The sequence below is a fragment of the Rhinatrema bivittatum genome, chromosome 7 (genome assembly GCF_901001135.1).
Source record: "Rhinatrema bivittatum chromosome 7, aRhiBiv1.1, whole genome shotgun sequence".
NCBI lineage: Eukaryota > Metazoa > Chordata > Amphibia > Gymnophiona > Rhinatrematidae > Rhinatrema > Rhinatrema bivittatum.
The window spans coordinates 196,644,029-196,661,718 of record NC_042621.1 but is presented as its reverse complement, the minus strand read 5'-3'; the positions used below and the strand labels follow the sequence as shown (position 1 = coordinate 196,661,718).

The 17,690-nt window shown below is 40.0% G+C and overlaps 1 protein-coding gene across 4 annotated transcripts in view; it reads right to left on the bottom strand.

Annotated features, from left to right (window-relative positions):
- The window catches only part of JMJD1C (jumonji domain containing 1C), a 597,281-nt gene extending 581,459 nt beyond the window's left edge, over positions 1–15,822 (bottom strand). For 3 of the 4 annotated variants that reach the window (XM_029609729.1, XM_029609731.1, XM_029609730.1), the window contains exon 1: positions 15,210–15,816. In XM_029609729.1, the coding sequence (XP_029465589.1) occupies positions 15,210–15,368 (159 nt within the window). In that variant the 5' untranslated portion in view covers positions 15,369–15,816. Of the gene's footprint in view, positions 1–15,209 lie in introns of all 4 variants that reach the window. The other variant, XR_003857847.1, reaches the window with a different exon arrangement.
- Between the last annotated feature and the right edge of the window lie 1,868 nt (positions 15,823–17,690).

The window sequence follows — 17,690 nt, the reverse complement described above, 5'->3', positions numbered from 1 at the left end:
AATACAAATGTATTTTTCAGTTAGCATTCCACAATGAGAAGTCCAAAGAATTAATAGGCTTTATTTAGTTTCTCTATATATATTTTTTTACCATTGCAAACCGTTTTGGTCAATTATATATTGTTAAAGACGGTATAGAAATACCATAAATAAAATAACTCAGGGAAACCATCATGCAAAACTTCTTCCACACACTATTCAACATATATTATCTTCCAAGTCATATTAGACAACTGGACTTGGAATGAGCCAATATAGTTCAACGTTACTATCAAACTAATTACTGGTTAGACTATGTAATTATTCTGTCTTCCACACTGCAAACAAAATATGCTTCAACTCACATTCACTCATCAGTAAAATGCAAAACACTTTTACAATTCTCTAGTGTACATATAGTACTGCTACATTAATAGATTCACTAGTCGAAATAAATGCTTAGGCACTTAGACATAAAGGCCTCAAAAGATTTTAATATTGTGCAGCTCAACAACAATTTTCAATAGTACAACTACAGATCCAATAAGAGGTCAGTTCTTTCAACAGTTACCAGCTGCAAAAGCAAAGTTACTATGACATTAATTGAATAGACATTTGTCAATGGCTTCAAGTAACAAAAACAGACAAAAAAGTATTTTCACTAAGTTTTTCATTACCACAATTTACTAGTTCCTAAAATTTTCACCTATAAAATACAAATATTTAATGCAAAAAGGCTGTGCTTAATAGCAAGCATTACTTAAATGAAAACAAAAAAAAATGTTACAGGTATCCTGTGTCATCAGAAATTATTTGTTGCCCAAGTGACTTGGTGATCTAATCCTTCCAAGGTTGCAATTTTTCCACAAATATTCCAGGCTAGATAAACATGTAAAGATTTCATTAGCTATTACATGATAATCCTCACAGCATTTACAGATAGAAACAAGATGGTACTGCTAAATCTGAACAGTAAATCATTAAATCAATAAAAACAAACTCCTGTTTACATACTTACCCACTGTAATGATCAGGAAGGGCTCAATTCAACCACTGACAAAGCAGAAAGGAAGCCACAACGAATAACTATTCGGGAGGGTCAGGCCAATATTTTAACAGCATTCTAGAAATGGAGAAGCTGGCCTCAGGATTTATAAAGCAGCAAATAGGCCAATAATAAACATATACGAAGTCTTTGGGGGCCAAACCCTCCCACAGGTATAGAATGCATTATCAGCTTCATTAAAACATGCATGAGTTTCTCCACACTATCAAGTCCAGCAGGAGGAAGGAAAGAGCCAACCAATAATGTAGAAAGCATTTTAAGGCAGCCCCCAGGGAAACAAAATTAAAGCAGCAGAGAAAAAAAAAAAAATGTCTCGTTAGAATTTAGAAGGGCCCTGAGGAGAAGAGTCCTAATGCTGTGGGAAGGCCAGGACCCCAACCCTGCCCTACTGATTCAACTAGGGAAGGGCTACAATAGAGAGGCTGCTGGCAACAAGAAGTGTGTGGACTTCTACCGCCATTCAACATGTCTGAGGTTTCCGTGAGGAGACATGGACCAAAACACAAAGTGTCCAGATGAATCTCTTGGGCAAGGAGAGAAGGCGAGGCTGGGCCTGGTATCTATAGAGACTATACTCATAAAAGAAGAGGACGCTAACTAGGAGCTGCAGAAAGCATGGAAACCAGTCATCTTAACCAAAAGCAACGGACATCAGTCCCCCATAGAAAAAAGTGAAAGAAACAGAACATTCACAAGCCACACCACTACCCCTCTGTACGAGCAAGGAGCCAAAAATGGTTTCCCACACTTCAGTCACAACTCTGTTGCATTTGCATATGCTAATACTGTTTGGAAGAATAAGCAATAGTCACAAATATAGGGAGAAACCCATTTACAGTATCTCCCCCCACCCAAAAAATATATATTGCCATATCCAGCATGTAAGATTAACATGTGTCAAAATGTAGTATCCTACGTTTCCCCATCTTATTAAACATTGTTCTCCTTCACTAGATGACACCTGTGAAGCATATTAAAGAACAGCATTAGCAGTACTCTGACAAAACACACCTTACTGCCACATACAACATTCATGGCCTCACAGCTCTTATCAGCCTTCAACACAGGACTGAAAATGTAGCAGGAGGAAATGGAGCCTCATCTGTCCCACAGATGAGCGCCATCTCAGCAGCACTTATCCCACAGCATGACAGTATTCATGGCTTAATTCGGTGGCTATGCCTTCATATATACCATTCTTGCCAGGACCCCAGCAGGTCTGCCATTCGTCACCCACAGAGGAGCGCGAGTCCTTCTGATCCCCTGATTTTCAGACTCTGCAGTCATACTGCATTTAATGTACCATGTTGTCAAGCACAGCAAGCAGAAATAATTGTGTATCACTAGTCATGTCCCTTTTATGTAGGCTGATGCCAACTGTGAGAACACAACACTGAAGGTCTGTCAACTGTGTGAAGGGAGCATAGATATGGTCCATTTAAAATGCTCAGACACACCACCCTAGTGTACGCTATAAAAAGGCTGTCATCTTATGCTCATGAACACTGCCTCACTGAAATCCAGCATGGTAGCCTAATTCAATATCCTAGCAGCAGCACCACCAACCTACTTACTCCAACTGGTCCTTTCCTGTCCATTAACCGTATCCACATGACTATCTCCAATAAGCACCTTTTAGCATCAGCTATATCTGAAGAGCAGTTTGAAACCATATTTGTGTCTGCCCTTTATACTTCTGAAACGGGTGAAGATACAACTATGAAATTCTGGGTATGAAGAGTCTCAGAAAGATGTAACTTTAGTTTGACAGATATGGAAGTCACTAGCAGGGAAGATTTGCAGCAAATAAATTATGCACACTACCTTGCATTGTATCTTTTGATACTACTAGATCTCTCTGCAGCCTTTGACACTGTCAATCATTCATCTCTATTAAAATGTCTGGCAGATATAGGCATTAAAGGAACAGTCTTCAGCTGGTTCAAATCCTTCTTAGCAAATAGACAATTCAAAGTAAAGATTAACAACAAAGAATCACAACCGATCCCTTCCAACCGGGGGGTCCCTCAGGGTTCCTCCCTTTCCCCTACCCTCTTCAACATTTACCTCTTACCTCTATGTCATCTACTTACTAAACTAAACCTAACTCACTATCTCTACGCGGATGACATCCAGATACTCATCCCAATCTCAGAATCCTTACAAAAAACCTTGACTCACTGGAACAATTGTTTGCAACAGATCAATCATCTTCTCTCCAGCCTTTGCCTCATTCTTAACAATAACAAAACTGAGATCCTAATCATCAATCAAGACATCAACATCAAACTTCTAAACCCAGCTGACCTACTCAACTCATCCACTCCCATATTAAATCACTCACCACATGTTCGAGATCTAGGTATCATGCTAGACAATCAGCTCAATTTTAAAAAATTCATAAGCACAACCACCAAAGACTGTTTTTATAAGTTACAAGTCTTAAAAAAATTGAAGCCTCTTCTTTATTTCAATGATTTTCGGATGGTCCTACAAGCCATTATTCTATCAAAAGTCAACTATTGCAATTCGCTTCTCTTTGGCCTTCCATATTCATCCATCAAACCCCTCCAAATGCTACAGAACTCTGCAGCCAGAATCCTTACCAATACGAATAAAAGAGATCACATCACCCCCATTCTCAAGCTCCTCCACTGGCTACCTATAAAGCAAAGGATCCTATATAAAGTACTCACCGTAATTCATAAATCCATTCACAATATCTCTCCTCTTCAATTATGTAACCAACTACGCCCTCACTCCTCCTCTAGACCCATCAGAGGAGCATATAAAGGCACACTCTATGTACCTTCAACAAAATCCTCGCATTATAAACGTGCCATATCTACAGCAGGCCCCATTCAATGGAATGCGCTCCCACCAGACATTCGGCTTGAGCTCTGCCACTCTTCATTAAAAAAAAAAACTTAAAACCTGGCTCTTTAGCCAAGCTTTTCCAGGACCATGATCATCATTTTTTCCCCTCCAACCAGCAAGAGCATATCTTCTTCACAAACCCCCATTTTCCATACCACTACCTACTTCGGTATCTAATCTCTTGCTGCAGGACACTTGAGACTCTCTCACTTATACGTTATAATTTTTATGCTCAATAAGACCTGTCAACTTAATTAAGTCTTTTTCTTTTCTTTCCTTTATCTTTTGGTCATCAATGTTACAACGTTATTGTTAAATTTTGAACTTATGTACTCTGTTCCAAGTTTCATAACCTTGTTCTATGTAATGCCTTTTGGCAATTTTCATGTTCTGTTTCAATGTAAACCGATGTGATCTTTATTTCATATAGGAACACCGGTATATAAAAATCTAAAAATAAATAAATAAATTGTAAGTTATGAGCAATCAATGGGAACACAGAGGAAGATGAATATTAAGAAGTGGAAGGTGCTTGGCATCACCAAGACCCTGCCTAGATCCGGCCATCCCTACAAACTGGATAAGCGAGCAATAAGACTAAGCACAGAGGCAACCAAGAAGTCAATGGAAATTTTGAAACAGCTACAAGCTTCCTCAGCCAAGACTAAAATGACAATATCCCAAGCAAGCCAAAAATCCACCTTAAATCCTGTTTGAACTAAGCAAAGGGACATTCGGTGATACTGCAGCCACATGACAAAAGGTTTTGTGGTCTGAGGAAACTAAACTAGACCTTTCTAGCCTGAATGCAAAACAGATACAGTACATCACCCAGAGAACACCATCCCTACTGCAAATCATGGTGACGGCAGCATCATGTTATGACGATGTTTATCACTGGCAGGGACTGGGATATGTGTCAGCATAGAAGGGACAACAAAATGGAGGAAAGTATAGAAGAGTCCTTGAGGAAAACCTGCTGCCCTTTGCACACAGCCAAAGCTATGCTGGAGTAGCTAAAGAGCAAATAGGTTTTTGATGTCAACATTAGATTATTGCAACTTTCCCTATACAAGCCTTCCAACCACGAGTTAAACCGCTAAAATTACTGCAGAATGCTATGGCACGTTTAATTACTGGCCGCAGCAAAAATGACCACATTTCTCCAGCACTCGCAAACCTCCACCAGCTTCTGGCTCAATGGAGGATAAAGAATAAGGTTGCCATGTTAACACAAATCGATGGCTATTATTTCACTGCTGTGGATAAACGCCTATTGCAGATGTGTAGCACTACCAGATTGGCCTCTGGGAGGAATGAAGCATTGTTGGATGCTCTATTCGACAGGCTAGATTCTGCGAAACGAGTGCACATTCTCTATTGCGGCACCAATGTTCTGGAACACTTCCACAAGAACTTAGTATGGAGTGTCTAAATGCCTTAGAAACATTTTTATTCAACAAGCATTCTGTTATTTAATATCAACAAGCTGTGCAGTATAATGATTGCATTTTCTCTCTGCTTAGGGTTTTTAAATTTGGACTTTATCATGTATGTTTTATTGTAAGTTTCTACAGGCCTCTGTATTAGTGCATATACATATAAATTAAGTAGTTAAAAGGTAAATGTCATGGCGTGACCCAGAGCCCCAAATCCAATTGAAAGTCTGTGGCATGACAAAGACTGCTGTCCATTAACAATCCCAAGGATCTTAACAGAAATTGAACTATTTTGTAAAGGATGGTCTGACAAATCTAGGTGTGCAAAGTTGGTAGAGGCCTATCCCAACAGACAGTTATATTGCTGCCAAAAGGTGCTTCCACCAAGTATTGACTCGGGAGTGGAGACTTAACCAACTGGAGTGCAGTTTTGTTTTTTGGATACATGTATGCTTTGTCCCAGTAAAATAGTTTTGGACCTGGAAGGTATGAAGGATGGTGTGTTAAGTGAAAACAAAAATCCTCATTTAAATGCATGCAAGTCTGATGCAATGACACAAAAGAATATGGAAAGTGTTCAAGGAGTTATAGACTTTCTATAGCCACTGTCAATATTCATTTTTAAGTAGTTCGCTGTGATCTTTCCCCCAGGATTTGCCTAGAAGTGAAACAAGATAGAAATTTAATAGTGAGGTGGAAGCTTCTGTGCATTCTACAGATTTTCCCCTCAACAAATGCTAGAGAAGCATTAACATGTTGGAACTTTTCTACTTCCAAATTTACTTTCACTGACATGTGGTCACTATCTTGAAGGACTAGTTATTAAGTTGCTTATAGAATTCTACACCCTGGATTAATAGCACCAGAGGGAACAGCCAAGTACCATGTAGATTATTTCTTAGGCCAGCAGTCCCTAAAGATTTTCTGTTTGGTATTCCCTTCCGATCTGTAACATTCACCTGCAAGCTCTATAAGATCCACTAGTACATTTTAATTTCAATTCATAACCTGGGAAGCATTACCATAGGGTAAAGTCATTTATACTTTTTGTAGGTCCAGCTATTTGTGAGACAGAGAAATCTGTTACCTATGGGGTCAATTTTCAAAGAGATTCTCCATAGGCAAGTAAATGTTTACCTGCAGAAAAAGACCCTTTCAAAATGAGTCCCCATGCACTGCCCCTCCCAATAGAGAAAGGGGAGGGTACTGGGGTTGTTTCAGTATTATGGGAAATTTTTAACTCTCCGCATGTACTTCCCCACGGGGAGTTTGCACTTGCAAAATCCGCTGGTCCTTATGTACCGCAGACCCAGCCAGGCAAGACATTTTCCAATGGGAACTCCACAGGACTTTTCCCTTTTAAAATGAGCTTGCAGAACCATGGGTACAAAATATCTGTGGGTCAACAATCTCCACAGGGGGACAGAAAATTGTTCTCTATAGGGTTGATGCGCTCCCCATCTACATCATAGATCCAACTGAGGCCACTAGTGCAGGGTATCATTTTGCTGTGAATACTGAGAGGATCTACTTTTTCTGTACATTTTGATTGCATTTGAGAAAGAGGCCACACACATGCAACTCCAGTCAGGATCTATGGAACTGCATACAGGTCGTGTCTTCCGGAATAAAGCATATACAAATATTCTTGTTCACATTACACTCCGTGAAACCAAATGTCTCATCCATAAACATCTTAAAAACCCAACACGTCTACCCCTACTTTATCTTCACTTTTCCATCTAATTTTAACAATCTATAATTGAGCTATCCCCTTTTGCAAGCAGTATAAAAACAAATATTCAACTAGCAATATTTTTATAACCTCAAAACAGAAGAAAACATCTTATCTTTAACGAGTTTTAGCTTAAAGTAAATCAAGCTGGTCCTTTAAAGAGATGGTATTTTCGATGTTACAAATCCCAGGAGAAAGGCCCAGAGATGTGATCATATTTCTTTCTAACATTCTTGCAGTTGCACACAGTTTAGCATTCTGGCAATGACCCCATGAATGCAGCTCTATTCATCTGCTCTTCTCAGATTTATTTAGTAGAGAAGCCATTCCTACCTCCTGCTCAGTTAACCGACCTGCATGAGCTGAACAAAGGGGGAAGTATGGAACCAAGTTTACAGGAAGTTATGAAGAGCAGAAAGATGTGGAAAGATTATAGTCCCCATGAGTCAGGATGCAACCACAAGCAGAATTTTAAAACTTGCAATCACACCCCTAACCTTCCTGCTGAGGTTAGCACGTGAAGCAACAATCTTCTACTCTCTAGAGGATCTCGTTTTGCACAAAACAGGAGACAATCTTTATTAAACTGCAACTGAAATCTTTTTGTAGCTGACTATTTTTCAAGAAGGCTCTTTTCTCTCTGTATTCTACGGCAAAGATCTTAAACTGAATAAGGTTCTAGGCATCTACTTTTTTTTTCTACCTTTCATGTAGCTTTATATAGAATACTATAGCTAATGTTTATCAGCAATTATGCCAGCATTAAGACTAAATGTGCTCAAAGAATGCTGTATGTTACTATATTGACATATGTTAATGCAGCAGCCTAGACTCACGAGTGAAAAGCTGATTAAAGATAGTCAGCTGATAATGAAATGGGTGAAAAGGAGGAGGAAATAATCTAGTACCAAAATAATAAAGTTTTTTATAACTAATCACACTCATTCTGTGCTCTGAAATGTTTCTAAGGACCTCTTGGTGAGTAGCAACATAAAGCTCTATAGCAATTTTAAAAACATTCCTTTTGCTTTTCAAATTCTCTAACAGTCTCTGAAATCTCCTGGGAGCAGTCAGGATTATAATAAGGTTACAAAACTGCCTCACACAGAATAGTATATATTTGCTTTTGCTGTGCACAAGATGTCACTCATTCACATAAGCGTGGGATAATGCCATTTGCAATTTCATGACAGCACAAAAGTGCACCAAGTTATTAGGCTTGATGCAAAAACCATAACTCTGTATTTGACTTTTGATCAATTATGTTAAAACCGCCACATTATCTCACAGCTTTTCTAAATGAATTAGTACTAGACCTGTGGACTTCTGAAACACTAATTAGGGCAAGGAAGATAACACTTCCTTAGAAATCTGAGTCTTCCTGTAACTCAGCAGAAGACGATTTGGGGTCAAAGAGAGCAGCAAGGATTAGGCATACTGCGGACCATTGCTCAAACCCTGAAGATATATATATAATGCATTATAAAGAAAAATTCAAAAAAAAAAATACCACATGAGCCAACAAATAAATGCAACTATCATCTAGAAAAACCTAATAATTTCACAGGCTTTTGGAATTATCTAGATACCACTATTTCACTTATTTGACAGCACAGTATGGGGGCAAACCCTGGTGGTAAGTGGAATGTCTGAAAGGTCCTTACTTCCCCCCGTCCATTCCTCGTGTGAGAATGGAATACAAAAATAAAGACAACTAAAGATACTGCATTGCAAATTATTAATGTTATGTTATTTAGGAACATTTCATAACGAAGGCAAGGTGTCTACTTCTGGCAACGTGCCAGCCGTCCATTCATCTGCATGTACCAGAAATGCATGCATACAAACACAGTGAGAGCAGCATAAACTGGGCATAGGCTAGGCACAGGGGTAGCCGTGGTGCCCGGCAGCAAGTGGTTAGGAGTTGCAAAACGGGCAGGCTGGCTGCACTGCCGGTTCTGTGGCAGCAACCCCCACCGCCATTCCCCTCCCATGCTTAAACAAGTCTAATTTGGGCTACGTGGCAGTATGCCCTTTCCAGCCCATATAACAAGCATTTCATTGCATTTACAACCACTATGTATCTATTCTCTCTCAAGAAATAAATTTAAAAAAAAAATTAGATTAACAGAACTGTTTAAAAACCAGCTCGAACAGTTGGCAACTCAAATGTACTTTTGCCAAGCTTGAAATGCAAAATGTATTACAGCAAAAAGAATTAGCAAATTGGCCAGTTCCTAGCTGATGTGTATGCAAAGCCGCTTTTATGTTGTGTGAAACTTAGAGATATGTGAAAAATCATACACAAGAGGTAAATTTCATGAAACAAAGCCAAGTACTCCCCCAAGCCAGCATAAAGAACTTTTTTGCAGCAAGAGAAGAAACGCCACCGACAATAACATTTATGTCACATAAATGTATTAGAAAATACATCAAGGGGTTCAGGGTCAGTCAGGTAGCGCCGCTGCAATGCTGTACACTATAAAGTGAAGGGCCCTGGGTTTCATCTCTAGCACCCATCTTTCATTTCCTGAGTTGGCCAGGTCTGGGGATGATGTGGAGGCAGCTTACACAGCCCATCCTGAGGAAGACGTCAGTCATCATGCAGTGGCGACACCAAATGGTCAGACTTAGGGCCCATAACTGCAGGGTTCCAGACTGAACCCTAGTGCGTTGTCCCCAGTCAAAGATAGTTAGGTAGATGCAAATGGAGGCTCCTAGTGCCAGATCCCAGCTAGGTCAAACAGAAAGAAAATACATCAAGATTCCAAGAGACAGCAAAAACAAACATTGGACATCAGAAAAAAAAGTAAATGCAAAAAAAAAAAAAATTTGCATAAATATGCATTAATTTATTAGGGAGAGATGATAAAGCTAACCCCATCATTCATCAAAATTTGTTATGGCGTTAAAGCATGTGAAAACTATGGTAATGCATGGCACAAATGCAAATTTTTGGGGTGGGCAGGATTTAGTTAAATTAGGGGCAATATTGCACCGTTTTAATGCCGGAACTAACTACACCTTTTTTCCTGGCTTTAGGCTGTGTGATATGCCGGAAATGGCCATAACGCAATTCGCGTTAAATTTTTGGAATTGCATTTTGGCCATTTCTGGGCTTGGTGGGGGGGGGGGGGGGGGGGGGAAGAGGGTAAAAGGAGAGGAGAGAAGTGGAGCAGAGATAGAGAGAAAGAATTCCTCTGAGGAAGGCCTCACTGTTGCACCTATTTATATCTCTATAGGAGAACCACCTAATAGGTTGAGGAGAGGTGTTGGTGGTGGTTTAAAGGCCAGTTTCGCATGTACAGTGAGACATACAAAAAGCACAGTTCACCTTGGTGAAGATTTCACATCATTTGGAGTGAGGAAAGTCTCAAAAAGATTAAATTTTGTACTATGTTATCTCACCCTACCTTGATGGTACCCTGTTTTATATAAAGTCCATCAAGCTACAGTGAGAGAACAGTTTCAAGGGTGAAATGATTTATGAGGATTGACAAATCTCAAAACATGTCTCAGAATGGGTGAGCTGCAACAGAATATGCAGGACAGCTCAACTGGGCTTAGAAAAGAACAGCAGCTTTAAGTAACAACTGTTCTTATCCTTCTCCTCTGAAAGAGTACAGCATAAACCATCAGACTAAGAATAGGTCAAAGATAAGGGAGAATGATTTTCTCAAGACAGAGTTCTTGACAAGTAAATTCACTTCTTGAAAGAAATCACCAAAGTTGTTGTTGCATCAAACCACTTATCAAGAATAACAATTTTGGTGTCCTCTCTCAGGGAAAATGCCACAGCAGTATACAAATCTAGGATATGGACGCGTTTAAACAATGCATTTCTGTTCCCTGAGTACCATACTTATTGTGAGACTTTACTCTAGATCCCACTTTCATTATTTGTTTTTCTTCAGTCTAAGTTGCCTGATCCGCCATATATTACAGATTAAATAGTTCCAGCTTTTCACCCATTGATACAAATCAGAAGTTGGGTAGGACAGGCTTCTGTAAACAAAAATAGTTAATGCAGCATACAGCCTTAATTTTAAACAGTATCTTTAGTGTCTGTTTACTAAGGATTTACTATAGATGCAAAATGAGAAACCATCTTAGAAACCTTACGTAACTTTACTTCCATTTTGAGCATGTTGCCAAAAAGGTTTTGAAAATAATTTTAAGATAGTTATGTAAATCGAGCATTTGTATTTTCACTGGCAAGAGCAAGTTGTGGTAGCCATAACTTTTAATTTTACATCTGAAGCCAACCTATTGTTTATGAAGTAATTGTTTAAAAAGTTATTCCAAGTACAATTGATTAAAACATCTATCTATCCACCGCCAAGATTTCCAAAACAAACAATAAAGAAGAATTATTGGTATGCTACAAAAGACCACATTCTTGCCAAAGTCAGGTCATATGTCATGTTGTTTTACGATATGTTAACCGTAAGCAGATTTCAACATTGTTACTTACATCTCTAACTATATGAACACACATCAAGTACTACACTATTTGGACTATTATCATAGAATCTACTCAATAACTGATAAACCAGAAGAAATATGATTTATAAGTCAGTTAAAATTGCCAGTTTGGACTTTGTGCTAATGCAGCTTGAACAAGTTTACATATTGTATTTTATATATTGAGTTTATTTTATTGTTTATACTGTTTTATATTTTTATTAATGTATATCATGTATTGTAAGTCACTTAGCACATACTGTTATAGCGGAATAAACATTTTTAAATAAATGACTTACATTCCTGTTATATTAATCTTGAACAGCGCTATACACAAAAATATCACTAATAGCAACATATCAGATTTTTTCTCACTGGTTTTCCTCAAAGAAAATCAGTATGCACCTATTTTTCCTTTTTGAGGGACTTGGGTTTTGTATTACAGTTTTACTATCATCAGAATGAGAATAGAGTTTTATACTGTGTGACAGTTAAATAGTCAAAAATATATTTGCAGGAAAAAAAAAAAACCATGAAAAATCTTTTAAAGTGGGACTTCTCAAGCCACTGTATGCTATGTTTGGTTTAAGATGATTAAACTGCTTTATTTGAGGCATATCCTACATTTCTGAACTAAGACAGTATTCAACCAATATTCAGAAACAAGTATTTCAGTTCCACACTACAATTACAACTGCCAAGCTTCCACATATTAAAATGTATACAAAATGTTTTAAGAATAACAAATTTGATATTCAAAATGTACATTACTGTGCCAACCCTGAACCTATTATATTTGCGTCCTTTTGGAATAAAAATTCAAACTGGATATCTTTTGTTCCCCATATAAAGCGCCTAGATCATAGGATAGCATGAGATACTTGTTTCAATTAAATTTTCCACAAAAATTTAAAATTAACACAAAAATCTAACAGCAAATAGTCCAAGTTTACTACACCTGGAAACATTAATCAAGTAGCTCTCTTTCTGCTACTAGAGTATAAAAATCACCTAATAAATTAGAAGGTTCAACCAGTACTGATTAGAGAGAGGCAGACAGATGCTTAAAAAAAAAAAAAAGTCTTCCTTCAGGTAAAAAGATACTGGGGGCTAGATGGTGCAACCTTTTACTAGAATGTGCACTATGAACCAGAAGAAATAAATCTGGCAACAGTCTTAAGGATCCTGGCGGAGGATGGGAGCAGCACAGCAGCAAGATGCTAATTTTCCAGAGGAGGAATGCCAGCTGCACAGAAATCTTTGCCAGCTGTTAGGCCTTCCCCTCTCTCAGAGCTAAAGGCTATAAGCCAGGAGAAAAAAAAAAAGGAGTATAAAAAAAAAAAAAAAAAACTTGACAAAATAAAGAAAGGGCTTCTATTTTCATATTTTTATCGAGCTGAAACCCTTGTATATTATTCAACAGCCATCTAGCTTTGAAACTAAACACCAGAAGTTCTGCTTATTGAGTAGAAAGTGACGTTTTTTAAATCTACTATTGTGGTTAGACCAATACAAGAGTTGAGCGATTTATTGTGGATGATATGCAATTCCGTTTTCTCCCACCAGAATGACACTATTAGGTTCATTCTAGCTGGAAAAAAAAATACATATTTTGCCATAACTTAATTGTTAATGACTGGTGGAATCACTACCAGCAGTAGTTTTTATAACTACTACCTGCCAGTTCTCCAAATAAATATAGCCTTACAACATTACTTTGTGGTAAGTTACAATAGCTTTGTTTACATTTTATTTTCCGGCTACCGAGGTCCTTCTGGCTCATCAGGCATGCACAGATACTGGTTTATCCATTTTTTCCTTATTTCTATACTGTTTATATAAAAAACACCAGGAAAAAATTAGGCCACACAATGTTCTGAAAATATGTACAAACAGATGACATTACAACGTGCTTCACACAGTGAAGAGTTTCAGTTAGAGAAAAAAAATGTAAAATGCTAGCCATAATTCTACCAGCTACTAACAATTAAAATGGCCCACTTTATTTTTACTTGCCTGCTATAATGCAATTGATGCGCCCCTTATCTTAAATATCAAGAAGTCCTCAATGCACATAAACTATTTACATATTTTCCAGTTTAAGACAAAACTATTTTAAATCAGGCTTGAAAAAAAAAGATACTCATATGAAAAGCTGAAATGATAAATCCCATGAAGACATTTACAGTGCAAATAAACATATTGATATTTAATATTTTTAAATCAATACTTTTTAAAAATTATAAACAAAACACAGGAGCAATTACAAATGTATTATGCTAAAAAAAAGTATTCAAATGAGTTAATGTTACATAAATTATTCATATAAATGTAAAGATTATGTATCAAAATACTACAACAATGAAAAAAAGTCTGATGAACTCATTGAACCCCCTCACACCAAAATGGAGGCGGAGCAGTTCTATCTGACTTCTGTGCCATATGTAATACAATACACAAATCATGAAATAAAACTGCTATGAAAAATGAGTATGGGAATGCTGCAAGAACTGCATTTGAATATAGTCACACAGAAAGTAGATCCAAGAAATATAAAGTACATCATTAAAATTTATTTGGAAGTCGGTGATTACTAAATGAAGGAAGTCCATTTTTTCCAACAGAATCAAATACTAAAGTAAGATTTGTACAGGGGAAATAATCACACACACCCCTCCCCCCCCAAACACGGTGCTGCATCTTTTTGCTCGAACAGTTCTAGTAATCAGGCCACCGTAAATCAGAGCAAGGGGGAAAAAAAAAAAAGGTGAATGGCAGCCAACGATCGCACAAACATGTCTAACAGCAGCACGAGTTTCACGTTTTCCAAAGTCTCAAAAAGTGGAAGGGGAGGAAGTGAAGTGAAAGGGCAGAAATCTTTCCGATCCATGCACTGCCAAGCGCCCGGGGGAAGCCCAACCATCGGAACTCCCTCTCCCCTCCCGCAGCCTCACCGAGACTTACACAGTGACAGCACGGCCAAGCTCGGGATACAGCCGACCCGCATCTAAACCTTCGCCGCCACTTCCAAATCCCTTTTAAGCCCTTCACTACCTCCAAACCAGCAGCTCCTGGAAAGGTTCCCCCCCCGATCTAAAGTGATCGCCAGCAGCTGTTCAACTACAAAAAAAATGGTTTACTGGAAGCTCACAAAGCGTTTCGTCGTTTCATAGGAACCGAACGCAAATCCTCCGCATTATTTTTCAACCATAAACTCGGCATGTGGGAGAGGAGGGCGAAGCGCAGTCCCCGGTCCAGTTCCTCTCGTAAAACAGGGCACAGCGCCAAAGGCAAAGCCCCTCCGGCTGCTGTCAAACCCCAGCCCGTGATACTTTCCGCGGCGGGGGGGGGGAGGGGGCATGAAGGCGGTGATCCACGTCAACCCTCCCCCCACCCCATTTTTGCACCTTGTGCCTTTCCAGCTGCCAAACTCTTCCCTTCCAAGGCGGGTGACTGCGGGGCTGCCCGTCACCGAGGAGGAGGGGGGGGGGGGAGGGGGAGCGAAGCCGAGAGGCGCCAAGGCAGCCCCGCAGCCCGAGGGTGCCCGGCGGTCATTCCTAAAGAGCAAAGCACGGGGCGCTGATGACAACAGCAGAGAGAGGACAGGAAGGGAAGGAAGGAAGGAAGAGAGGGAACCGGCATGTCTTACCGCCAGCTCGGGGTTGTTGTTGTCTCGGTGAGTCACGGCTCGGATCACCCCGGCTCGCCAACACCGGCGCCCGATCTCCCCGAGAACCGGCAGCTCCTCTCCGCCGACAGCGCACAGGAACCGCTTCCCCACCAGCTCCGGCCGCGCTTCCACCGCCATGGCCTCTCCCGGAGAGAGAGCACACCAGCAGCCGCCCCCGCTTCACCGGGGGCGCATCGTGCGCGGCGGCGGCACCGGAGACCGCAGGAGACGGGGAGGTCGGGGGGAGGGGAGGAGCAACAACCGGCCGAAGAGCGGCGGGTTTCGGCCCCGGGAGGGGAGGGAATAGGACTGGTTCAGCGAACTCCTCGCCGGGCACAGCCAGAGTCTCGCCCGCTCGCTCCGCCAACCTGACAAACACTGAACGCTGCTTGCTGGCCCTGCGGCCCATACCGCTCCGCCTACGCCACCTACTACCATGGCTACGAGCTGCACAGACCGTCTCCCTCCGCCAGACAGTCGGCAAAATTACTACTAGACGAAAAGTAGTGCGCCGACATTGCCGCTGCTGTTTTCAATTCCAAGCCGCGTTTCTTTTACAAGTATGTGGAGGAAAGTACAGGCAGCGCTGCTCACGTCGGCCTCATCGCTTCCTGCCCAGATCTGAAGGAGTTGAAAGACGGCATGCCTTTATGTGTTTTTTTTTTCCCCCCTCTTTTTGCAGCTGACGCCTATTGCAGACAAAAATCTTCGGCGCTCTCAGGCGATGCAGAAATAATAAAATATAATACAGGAATTATAGCTGTAGTCTGAAAAGTAATTTGTACATTACACGTTGGCAGGGTGTCATGGTTACAGTGTATGAAGAGATGCATTCCACAGTGTAAAAATCTTGAGCTTTTTCTCTCCCTTACGGATATGCTGTTCTAACAAGGAACAGATAACACACTTGGAATTGGTAATCTTGAACCTGAATTCAACAAGAAATCTTTCATTTCTTTTCTACGTCATCAATAAATATTAAGCCATTTCTTTCTTATGTCTGTTTTTAAATGCCCTTTACTGGTAAGAATGCTTTATACAAATCAACTGAAAATGTTTGTGTAATTGAAACACAGACTTTTCAAAAGTGGGCAGCTAGAAGTTTGGAGTAGACCGAGTAATGAAAGATTAGTGCTCTCTGCTCTGCATACTGAAGCAACAGCTGAAATACTTATGATAAAGTTAATGAAAAAAAAAAAGAAATCGGAATGGAAGAGCACGCGTATAATGTGTTCGAAAGTCATTGGCACATTCGGTTATCAGTTCTACAAACTTTGGTACTGCTGCCAGTTTTTCTTTGAAGGCCAGCCAGCAGCATATCGTTTCAAAATTCCTCAAGTGTGTATGTACAGACTGAGGAACCATGGACTTAACATGGGAAAAATCTTTCAGTACATCTGGTCCTAAGTGTAAGGAAACCGACAGGCTATACGGTGTCAAGTGTCACCTAGCTCCCTAATTCACCGACATTACTCAGTTCTTCCCATTATAGATCTTATCTAAATTATGGAACAGAAACCCGGTGACCGCAAACTAATTCTTTTCTTCTTGACACACAAACAAGAGGGGGAAGTCACACAGGATGGCAATTGCTTGATAAAATCATGCTGATTTCCTTCCAAATTCTAGAAACACTATATGGCTTTCATGTCTTTCCAACTTTATAACTCACTGGAAACCAAAACGGAAAATTCAATAATTTAATTTCAATGTAATTGTTCTGCATTCGTTTAGGACTGTTTGACTGCATACTTAGTGTGTTCCTAGATTTTCCATATCTAGTATTTACTAGTTATAAGTAGGGACCTTCATTTTCGGTTTTTATTTTTTTTTCCTGCAAACTTATCAGGGTTTATTTTGATAAGAACAAAAACAGGAGAAAATCTGTGGAAACAAAATTTAATTTTTCCCAGAGAATATTGGAATTTATTTTGGTGGACAGAAACTTCCCACTGTTACATTCCCTCCCAAAATCAGCCTATAAAACCTCCCCTCAAATGATTCTTCAGTGGACCCTGATTCCTTTATCTCTCCTCCCTGCATTTCCCCATCTCCCACTCTTCTTCCACTCTTTTAGTCTCTCTTCTTTCCATGAATCCTCCCAAAGAAACCTCTCTCCTCCCCCCAAGAATCTTCCCCTTTCGCTCTCCCCTCACAGGATCCTCCTATCTCTTTTTCTCCCTCACAGTATCTTCCTTTCCCCCAACATGATTCATTCTTATTGGCTATGGTGACTTCAGGCTCCTCCTCCCTCTATTTCCAGCAGCATGTTTATGTTCCCACACTCTGCAGTGCAGTCCTCCACTGAATTTCTGAGTTTGCACTGAGCCAGCGAGGCAGGAATCCTACCAGAAACTTATTCTGGTGAGGGGCTGCTGCTCATCTGTGCTTGGATGGGTGACTGTAAAGCACCCAAGCCAATGCTTCGGTTCCAGCCCTACACTCTGGGAAAGAGCTGGA